Source organism: Typha angustifolia, chromosome 1, assembly GCF_048772165.1.
Source record: "Typha angustifolia cultivar Huaian chromosome 1, ASM4877216v1, whole genome shotgun sequence".
NCBI lineage: Eukaryota > Viridiplantae > Streptophyta > Magnoliopsida > Poales > Typhaceae > Typha > Typha angustifolia.
Window position 1 is genome coordinate 9,896,030 of NC_133239.1, and position 11,345 is coordinate 9,907,374.

Here is an 11,345-nt window from a genome sequence, read left to right on the forward strand (position 1 = left end):
GGTGGATTTTGCAAAATACTTTCGCTTCCTCCCCTCCTTAGTCCTTCCCCTTGTATTGGGAAGGTGCTGCGCTCACGGCGAATGGCGTCGGCCGACACGATCGCCGGCAGAAACCCGTCATCCGAAGGCTGGAAGGATCGCATCATCATCCCCACCGTTCTCGCAGGTTCCCATCGATGCGTCGATCCAATTAAATCTTTGAAATCGAGATTTCATCCACAATGTAAAATTCGATTATGATTGCTTTCAATTAGGTGCGATTGGGGGAAGTTTTGGGTTGCTCTCGAAGCACCGGAAGGCTCTCGGGGCTGCTCGTTCCGCCGCCACTTACGCCTCCAATCTTGCCATTGTTGCCGGATGCTACTGTGGTAATTGTTGAGAAAAAAGTTAGAAATTTGGTTTTTTTATCTTATTATTTTGCTATTAATTTGGTTCCGATTTGATTTCTGATGAGTTACAGTTGTTGGGGTGGAGATGGTAAATGTAGTTCTTGCTGTTCTTGTGGAAATTAATTAAGAGATCTGATTAGGTGAGAATGGTGTATCTTTTGTGGATTCTGGGCAAGAGATTTGCTGTAGTTGTCTGGATGACATCTTTAGTTGACATTTCCATTTCTTATAAGTATTGGTCAAACAGTTTGTATTGGCGGTTTGTTTTTCTTTTAGGGTAGTTCTAGAGCTGCCAAATTGTTTACTTCGACTTAATTTTTATCCCATATAGTCTTATAGTGTAGTTCTCCGCAAAAAGAGAAGAAATTACTTCCAAATATATAAGTCTAGCAAAACAGGATAACTAGGTATGACTGATTTCCTACAAAGTTTTCCGCATCATGTAAAACACGAATCTGTACATAATTATTCTGTTTCTGTGCACATATAAGAAGTATGTTTTCTTCTTTTCATCATATAGCTATAGAAATGGTAACATGCGCCATAAACTATTTAGAGGCCAACATTCGGCTTCTCAGAAATTTCCCTTTTATGTTTAATCTTTTTACGCAAATAGGCTGTTAAATGAAATGATGAGTTAAGGAAAAAACTCATAGCAATACAATTGGCACGCTAGAGATAAGGAGGCAACCTTATTATAGTAGATATCTGGACAATATCAGTGATGGAGCCATGGAGGAAATTTTTATATTTTAGAATAAGGAAACCTCAGGTTATGGATCATGGACTATGAGGACTTCAATATTTCCTAGTTATATGTATCATCTCTTGTCATTTCTCTGCACGTTTTTGCATATATAATTATTTAAGGTGTATGTAGTTTTCTGCTTCTAGAAGCATGCTTTAGAGGTCTTTCTAGGATAGGTGTCTAATTTTGATTATGCAGCATTTATCCTTCGTTGTAAAATTTCTGGTTAATTTTATGCTTAGAGGGTCATATTAATAGAATAGGTTGAGTAGACCACTTAAGGACTTCTCTATCTTCCATTCTACCTGAACAAGGATTATTTTCTGCTGGAAACCAAAATGCAATGGAGAATAAAGAATGAAAAAAGAGAAATCAGAAGACAATATAAGGAGAAAGAAGTATGGGAGGTGAGATGCCTGTGACATCCACCGAAAAAGATATCAATTCATTAATAATACTTCATAAATCATAGTAGAATCCATTATATCTCACTGGACCCTATTTGTAAGCAGCAAATCTACAAGAAAACAGCAAAGTTTTCTTATTCCAAAAGTACTCATGTTTCCTACTAGGCACTAGGCAGTGGAGCTTTTCTTCTGATCAACATTATTCAACACCTTTCAGACTTTTACTTTCCTAGATAGATGTATCAACCTTTTCTTTCCTAAGTAGATATGACCTTAGGTTTCCAGTTAGATTAAGGAAGTAAAGGGTAGTTAGAATCACTTGAAATACAGTATCCTATAGGAACTTATGAAGTTCTCATTATCTGGTATACAAAATGGATCTGCGATCTTTGTCCCATAACTATTGACACCTGATCATGCAACTTGCTTTCGGTACATGAAACTCGTCCTCAAGCTGTAGCCAGAAACCTTCATATCGTGGTGCCTGCAAAAGAAGTGGTTACACATATCAGATAGTTTGGAACTACTAATATTTGAATTTACAATTATCAATTGATGTACCATTGTAAGATATGAAAATAAATGTAACACAGGAAACTTCATGAAGTAGATTCATTAAATAATTATATGCCACTTCAAGTCCAGCTCCATCTACTCTATGATATATTTCTAAGTTAGATTGCAATCAATTCATATGTATATGTAAGATAGAAATAGTTGATGGGAGCATGGGACTAGTGTTTATGCTTGCTCATGCAACCAATGACCTGGTTCAAATCATACAAACAGCCGAGTAAGGATATGAAATTCTACCCTACCCTCAGCATTGGCAGAAGCATCTTACTAAGTTTCTGTAGGACACCTATCCCTTGTCTGCTCAAAGTGCTCCCTGAAAATCTGACGTGTTTGACCTCTAATCTCTATGTCCTTATGCAGCATTCCATATATCGATTTGGTTGTTTGATACAAAATATGATGTTCAGATCTATCATCTGATTTAAATTTTTTGATGACGTTTACTGATAAAAGTTATACTTGATGTGTAATTGAAGTCCAGTACAAGGAAGAGTATGAGAAATATGAAGAGAATAATGAGGAAAGGAGGAATAATATATAATAAGCATGTTGTATCCATCATAAATGGTCAATCATTCAAACCCATATTAACTTGTGTATTCCAGAAACTCCTCAATTTTCATCGACTCTTATTTAGAGACAGAAAATGGAATAGCATGAGTACTCTAATTTGAAAGTGGTCATGTATCACTGGCTTAGTGGCTTTCTATTTGATCCAGAATGAAACTTCAAATTGGACCTGTGTTTTCAATACATACCAAATATTTGGCATCTCTAATATATAAAAGTATATAGTTTGTTGTACCTCTGATATTAGGACCAATTAAAAGCTATTTATAGAATATACCAAGAGAACACAATAGGGTGAGATATCTTCTTTTTGTAGAATACTTTGATATTCTTAGTTGCATCTCTGCCATTCAATTATCCTGCTGACTACTTTACACCAACATATGCGTTATCTTAGGGATAATTTTATGGCAAGGAGCACTAGTGGATGAATGGTTTGCCAACAAAAATTGTACTTGTAAAAGTAGGATGGGATGTTCCTGTTGTCAGATTTTACTACCTTTCTCTCTGATTTTCCTACTAAACTGCTGCACTCAGCCGCAATATCACAAATTATCTGATTTAGGAAAGCTGTCTTGTGATGCAGTAATTAGAAGGGTTGGATTTCACAGATAGAAAGATTTTTGGGTTGGTCACTTTTACAGCCATGTGTTCAGGCTGAAGTAGTTGGTAGTTATTATGGTGTTCCAATTGTGGGAATCAGTTGTAGTTGATTCTGTTTGCGCTTGAAATATCTTCTCTTTGAATGGAGAACTCTTGCAAATTATGAAAGGTTGTTGTGATCATTTGATAATCATCTCCTTAACTCTTGTAATCAAACTAAGGAAAAGAAAGATAATTATGTTTGTCTGATAAGACCCATCATTTTGTCACATTCTTGCTCCTGCTAGCTTCCTGACATAAATAACCAGGACATGTGAGAAGTTCTTGATGAGTTAGTTATGTCTTATGATGATCTGTTAAATGTGGATATGCTCAGATGTTAACCTATTCATCTGTTTCGCTCACGCAGGAGCACGTGAACTTGCACGAGATGCTCGAGCTTCAGAACCTGATGACCTCATGAACTCTGTTGTAGGCGGGGTTGCAAGTGGAGCTCTTCTCGGACGACTTCAAGGTGGACCCTCATTATCACTTCACTTATTTTATTGCCATATTTACTGTTGTTTCTATAATTTAGTCAGGGGTAGACTATCCTCCAGTTCCAGCAAGTGCATCAATATTCGATTTTGAGTGTTTTGTTTATGCTTGATCTCATTCCTGAGGTTATGTTTCTGATTTGCTGTATCTGATGTCTGTTAACTTTTTGCGCTGTTTATCCTAAAGTTTCATTTTGAAGTAATATTTTTCCAGCTGAATTTGTTTACCAATTGTGTTCTAAGTTTCTAACCACCGACGCAGGTGGACAGCTTGGAGCCATTCGATATGCAATCATCATAGCAGCTGCAGGGACAGCAGTGGACTTTGCCAGTCAGCAGCTGAGACCTTACATGCAGGATTTCAAAGATAGCTTTTCTGGAGACAAGAGCTGGTGGAATTTACCAGAGTGGTCACCCATCCAAGTGTTGGATGAGGAAGCTCTTGCAGCGAAGCGAGCACGTGAACAACAGTTGTATGCTCAAAGAACCATTGGCAAGATGAACAAAGAGTAATCTAACGATAAACGTTTTGAGGACACATACTACATGAATAATATTGAGATGATTCTTCATGCCATGAGAAATTGTAATTGTTATGGTTGGGTTTTCTGAGGTCTGATATAGTTTGTTTCCTTTTCAATGAGCAAAGGAATCCATGTTAGGTAATTAGCAGAGACATTTGTGGTACTCAAGTAAAGGAATATTAATCTCTGGACTCTGGGTTATGATATGGTGTATGAGTATATATCCCAAGATGTTTTTGTTTGTTTTTCTTTCCTTCTTTTAGAACCCACCAGAATATAAGGGAAATGCTAGGCATACCTAGTACTTAGTTAAAGAAATATTTTCCTAGGATTTCCTTATGATATAGTTAAAATAACAAAGTATTTTTATATAATTGCTGCTGAAAATTATTAAGCTTTTTTAAAAATATCATTCCATTAGTTAAATCTAATAATTATTATTAAAACCGAACTCCGATTGTAAAAAGACTATTGTGCCCTTGCATGAATTGTTTTAAATGACTTAAAATCTAACTAACAGTTTATTTAATATTATAGTACAACAAAATTAATTTTTTATGTGAGATCAAAATTGTTCATGGGTATTTTACATTCTAAATTTCAAGTAAATAAGAGTTTATTTTAACCATGGTGCAAAATTTATTGAGCAACCATGCTCTTATTCAATCCGAAAAATAAAAGAAAAAAGATAAATGTATCAAAAACACCACCCTATGTTTTAATATTTATCATATAACTCCTACATTTTGCTTTTAATTTCAAAAACAAGACATTAATTTTCTTAAGGATAGTTATCGAATTTATAAATTAAAATTAACTATAAATGCAAAATAAGTATTAAAGATCAAATAGAGGGAATTTTCTTTTGTATTTTTAATCTTTATTTTTAAAAGTAACTATTCCGTTAGCACTGTTAGATTAAAAGCTAAGTGGAAGGGCTCGAATGGTACTCAATAGTATAATGCGAACGATAATAAAAATAAAACATAGGGTGTTTTTGAGAAAATGTTTTAAAAAAATTTCAAACCAAACAGCTTCAGATAGGAGAGATCCTGTCGGAATCTTTCTCCGATTCGACGAGCGAAACAAAATCTAGCTTAATTAATTAAAATCCTGATCTCTTTCCTTCTTAATTCTTCCAAATTCGTCTTCTTCCTAACGTAAACCACTTTCCTTTTCTCCACCCAAAACCCTAATCAAATACCACTTCCCTACGTACATATCCCATCTATATATTATATATATGAACAAAGCTCTCTCTCCTCGTCCAGACTACTACTACTACTACTACTACTACTTGGAGAAAAAGAAAGAGAGGGAGAGATAGAAGGTTGTGTTCATGGCGAGAACCAAATCACCTGCGACGAAGAACGTGGATCCAATGGCTAAGAGGCCAAGAATTAATCATGGCGATGATGATAACAACAACAAGAACAACAACAACAAAGAAGAAGAAGAAAGATGTGGGGTTTGCAAGGAAGAGGTTAACCATGAGCCTGGAATAGTGATGCTGGATTGCTCCCATTTTTATCACTTCGACTGCTTGGACTCCTACGTAGCTCACCGGATCCAAAGGAAGATCAACTCTTGTCCAGTTTGCGACAAAAAAGTTAAATACTTTTCTCACTGCAAGTTTTTGTACTAGTTGATCACTCTTAATTGCTTAAGTTTACTTCTAAAGAATGCTTTTAGTTTGTTTCTTCTTCTTCTTCTTCTTCTTCTTCTTCTTCTTCTTATCATTGTTTTCAAACTCTTCCATGGAGATTTAGGTTGACTGCTTCTTTTTGAGATGAAATTAGTTGATATTTTCTTGGTATCATCACGATATGAACATGTTTGCAAAGTATCATGGAAACTTTGACCGCCAGCTCTGAAATTTAAGTTCATATATGGAGTCATCTTATGCACGAATATAATGTTTCTTTCTTTTTTTTCCTTTGAGACGAATAGAATTATGAAAGATTATTCTATCTGAGACCGGAAAAGAGACAAAAAGACATGCGAACTCTTGAATAGGAAAACTGAAACCAAGAGCATCTCCCAGTTAGAGCCGAGAGCTCGATGAGTCCAATGCACCACCTCTATATTTATTATTTAATTAATATTATTTTTATATATATAATATTTTGAATCACTTAATAAGTCCTCTAATATTATAATTTTTTAATAAAAATATATGGTTAGAAAACTATTCATATTTTTATAATAAGACTAACATTTAATAGTTATAGAAATAATTTTAAATTATTATTTTTTTAATTAAAAAACATTGAAATTATATTACACGAAATAAAAATAAAATATTTAAAATAACTTAAATAATTTAATATTACACTTATTTTAAAGATCTCGGTAAGCATTCTAATGGTATTATTTTTATTAAAAAGTAATTAACAAAATTAATTATATATTCAATTTAATGAGTTAGATTATTTAATAAATGATACATACGGAATTTAAATTTTTGGATTAAATAGTATTGGAGCTTGCTCCAAATTTTTTGATGGGGCTCCAAATTTTAATTGAAATTTCGCCAGGCTCCAAAGTTAAAATTTTGAATCTCGGTTGAAGATGCTCTAAGAGGTCGAACATCGTAAACTATAGAGCTTAACATCTTTAAAAGCAAGTCTACCACAGCAAAAAAAAAAAAAAAAAAAAAAAAAAACTAAACTACACAATAAATTTTATGAATACATTTACCGAGTTTAAATTCATACTTCTAAAAACGTTTGTAAGTTTGTGTGTTATCGATAAATGTGCACCAAATAATTTAAATGTGATATCGTAAAATGAGTATATATGAAGTTGTAGCTATGATCGATTATGACAATTTCAGCATGTTGTTGTTTGCTAAGTTAAGGTGGAAGTTAAATATATTAAAATGATTTCATATATTTTCGAAACAATATAGTTGAATAGATTATAATAAAATAATTTCATATTCTTTTCTCAAACAATAAAGTTAAATAGAATGCAGGTTGCTTGTGTCAATTTCCGAGCAATGATATCCATATTTTCAATGCAAGCAGAGCATAAGTATTTGTATATAATTATTTCATGTTGGTTTCATCTGCTCATATTTTGTATATAATTCAGGTTAGTCTTTCTTGGCATCTTTGAAATATGAATTCAGATTTAAGCTCAAATTAACTTTTAATAATTTAAGAAGAGTGATTTTTTTTTTTTCATGGGGGTTGATGGGGCCAACATGGTGCTAATAGATCATAATTTTTAATGATACATATAAATTTTGATTAATATTAATATAATTTTGTATTTAGGATTTAAAATTTTTTAAATATAGTTTTGGTTGGGGAATAAGGAAAAGATGGAATTAAAGTAAAATAAGGATTTATTCTAAAATAGAGGGAATTTGTTTAGTTATAATATAAGTAAGAAATGGTGGAATAAAAATATGAGGTAAGATATGTTTGGCTGTGAGCATTGAAATAAGAAAAACATAGATCAAATTGACCTTGTTGCCTTATCATCATTTAACATGTACCAATAAGTCTTGTAAACTTTGACTTTCATAATCAAAAGTCTACTATCATATGGTCTTAGTTTATCTCACTAAAATTCGAAGATTTGTAAAGTAAAATTAGTTTTGAATGATGACAAAGTAATAAGCAACTAAAATATAAAATTTGCAATACACTGTGATTCTCTTTTATATATTGAAAAAGAAAAATGACAGGATTACTATGGAGGTAAAATTAACACTATTGAACAATTACACTATTTTTTTAGCTAGTCAAAAAATTGCGTCTCTACTTGACTCAGTAACTTTTTCTCTCTTCATGAGAGCTACCCCTATCTCCTTGTCGAGATACCTTCCTACTGTGATAAAAAATCTCACTTTCTCTATGTATTTTGCGTCGTTGGCCCTTCTTCATCTCCACCCTAAACTCAGTGTCTTCTTCGCTACACCATCTACACTCCTCTGCCTTTTCTCTATTATCTACCACTATTTCTGCTACTTCCCATCGCTACCTTTTCATCAAGTACTCATCCTCCACTACATTAGCTTTACTATGGTTTCCAAACAAGGTTTTACTTTAGGGCCGCATCTCATCTCGCACCAGCCATGGAGAACCCAAAGGATGATCTCTTTAAAAAAAAAAATTAGATTTTCATGAGAGATACAATGGAGGAGGTCATAGCCCTTGAGGAGGAGAATGTCATATCTTCTAGAAAGCCCAATCTTTGCCTTGTTGACAAATTCATTACTAACAAGTCTCACAACATAGCTGGTCTAAATGCAATATTCAACAAATTTTGGGTTTCAGAAGGTAAACTGGAATTTATCGAAGCTGGTAAGAATGTCTATCTAATGGCTTTGCAGCTTGAGATTGATAGGTGGAAGGCTTGGTATAGTTAGCTATGGTCTTTTAGCTGTGATCTCAACCTAATGGATCGGTGCAATCCTGGTCCTTTACCCATGATGAGTCTTGGATTCAATTTCATGAACCCTCTTTGGAGTATCTCTCTACTACCACAGCTAGAGCCTTGGCCGAAAGAGTAGGAGATCCAGTTCCCTCTAATTCTCTAGATCATATGAAGTGGTCTTAATTCATTCGAACCCATATCCGAGTTGACATCTCTAAGCCTCTCACCTCTCTCCAAACTAGCACTTTCCTCAATGGATCTATCTAAGATATTGCAGTCAAATATGAGCATCTTCCGAGCCACTACATGTTTTGCGCTTGCCTTGGCCATGAACTATCTAAGTGTGCTCAACGAGGCAAGCTAGAGATGAAAATAATTGATGACTTTCCCCAATACATCCACTAGAAACTCTTTGAGATGCTAAAGCCAAAGTTCCTCCACCTTAGTGCTACACATTCCTTAAATTCCTCAAATCCGCCTCATTACCTCAAATGGGAAAGCAAGAAGCTACTGCTACCCAACAAGGAAGAAGACCAAGCCAGAATTCCCCAACCACTAGAGCTGGCCTCGTCGGCGTGCCATCTTCGACCTAACATCAAGTTGGTCACCACAAGCAATTCTCACGTCATTGATGGGATAGCTGTTGCTAGCGTTGATGGAACAACTTGCATGAGGGAGCTAGTGTCGCCTTCTACTTCCTCATCTGGTTTTATCCAATCACTTAATTAATGCAACTCCCACCTGTTGGCAAACCCTTGATCTGAAACTCTCGGAGGTCATTTCTACCGCCCGAGCCCATGTCTCTGCTGACAGATCTCCTCTACACCACATTCCAATTACCCCCTCCACTTACTATCCTAGTCATACCTACAACACTAATCTCGGCCCTTCTCTCAATCTCAATCTCAACCTCACTATTATCAAATCTCCTCCCCTCTCCTCGAACATGATAGTCCAGCCTCCCTTCCAACATTGCCTAGAATGACTCCATCTTGATGCAAATTTTGGAAGCCTCTCCCTACTTTATTACCACAACCATTGGTGACTCTAACTCCAACTTGGAATGGATTTTTGGTGGTGTTTATGGTGACCCACGCCATGGTCCTAATAATCACCTATGGGAGTGCATAAACGCCTACTCCGAAGGCTCTGCCCCCTTCTGTTGCATGGGGCACTTTAATGTAATTATAACTGCAAATGAGAACATTGGTGGCTTTGCTTCGGCCTTCTCTAGATGCTCAGCCTTTAATGACCAAATCAGTAACACATGCCTGTTAGATCTTGGTTTTGTAGGACCAGCCTTTATATGGTCTAATCAAAGATCTAGTAATATCCTCGTTTATGAAAGGCTAGATAGAACTCTAGCATCTACTCCTTAATGTTTAAAGTACAACACCGCTCAGGTATATCACCTTTCTACTATTAGAAGTAATCATGATCCTCTCCTTTTAATGTTGACCTAAAACTGAGATGATTTACATGTCTTTTTCAGTTTGAGCATTGGTGGACTCAACCCCACAACTTTATCCCTTATTGCCAGCAAAGTTGGACCACGAGTTACAAACCTGGTGATTCTATCTTAAAATTCTCTCTTCTTTTACTCATAAGATCAAGCTATGGGCCTGCTCCAACACTCACAACCTCTAAAAGAAAATTAAGTCCATTGAAAAAGGTATCCTATTACTACAAAACTACGAAAGTTCCTGCGATTTGGATCTGATAAAGAAAAAATTTCTACGATCTAAGTATGAAGATCTGCTCCTTAGGAGTGAGATTTACTGACCTCAACGCTCACGTATCAAGTGGCTTCAACATGATGACCGAAATACAAAGTTTTTTTACTCCACTACATCTTACTATAAGAGGCAGAAGGAGATACTGTATATTATAAGGGATGATGGCTGTTGGACTTATGATCAAACTCTCATCAGGAATAGCTTCATCACCCATTTTCAAATATCTTCGAGGCCTCCAATCTAACGTCTATTAAGGACTTTGATCATTTGAACTAGAATTATCTACCAAAGATTTCCTTTGAAGCGATCGCCAAGCTTTGTAGTATTACTTCTAAAGATGAGATATCAGCCATAGTTAAAAACTTAAACCCTGATAAGGCTTCAAGCCTGGATGGCCTTACGGCTAGTTTCTATCAACTCTTCTAAGAGGATTTAAAACTCGTAGTTTGACAAGCAATCAATCATTTCTTCTCATCTGGCATTCTAGATGAAGGTATCAGCAAAACTATTATTGTTCTTATTAAGAAAAATGTTTCTCCTGAATCTGTTAATGACTTTAGACCGATTGGTCTTTGTAACACTATTTATAAAATCGTCTCAAAGCTCCTAGCAATAAGAATGAAGCTACTTTTCTTTGATCTAATTTTTGAAGCTAAAAAGGCCTTCATACTAGGTAGGCAAATCTTAATAATCAAGTTATAGTTTAGGAAATTGTGCACTTTCTAAATTCTTCCATGAGCAAGGAAGGATACCTTATCCTCAAAGCTAATCTATCAAAGGCATTTGACCAAATGTATTGTATATTATCAATGGATTGTCTTAGTCTCTATAGTTTTCCTAAAGAATTTCCTAATTTTATCTCTCAGT

At 35.0% G+C, this 11,345-nt stretch overlaps 1 protein-coding gene across 1 annotated transcript; it reads left to right on the plus strand.

The window, feature by feature from the left end:
* On the plus strand, positions 1 to 4,554 carry LOC140763139 (uncharacterized). The gene is made up of 4 exons (XM_073101241.1): positions 1 to 166; positions 255 to 368; positions 3,703 to 3,807; positions 4,092 to 4,554. The coding sequence occupies exons 1-4, from the start codon at positions 82 to 84 to the stop codon at positions 4,340 to 4,342; spliced, it is 555 nt and encodes a 184-aa protein (XP_072957342.1). The 5' UTR covers positions 1 to 81; the 3' UTR covers positions 4,343 to 4,554.
* The last annotated feature ends 6,791 nt before the right edge of the window (positions 4,555 to 11,345 follow it).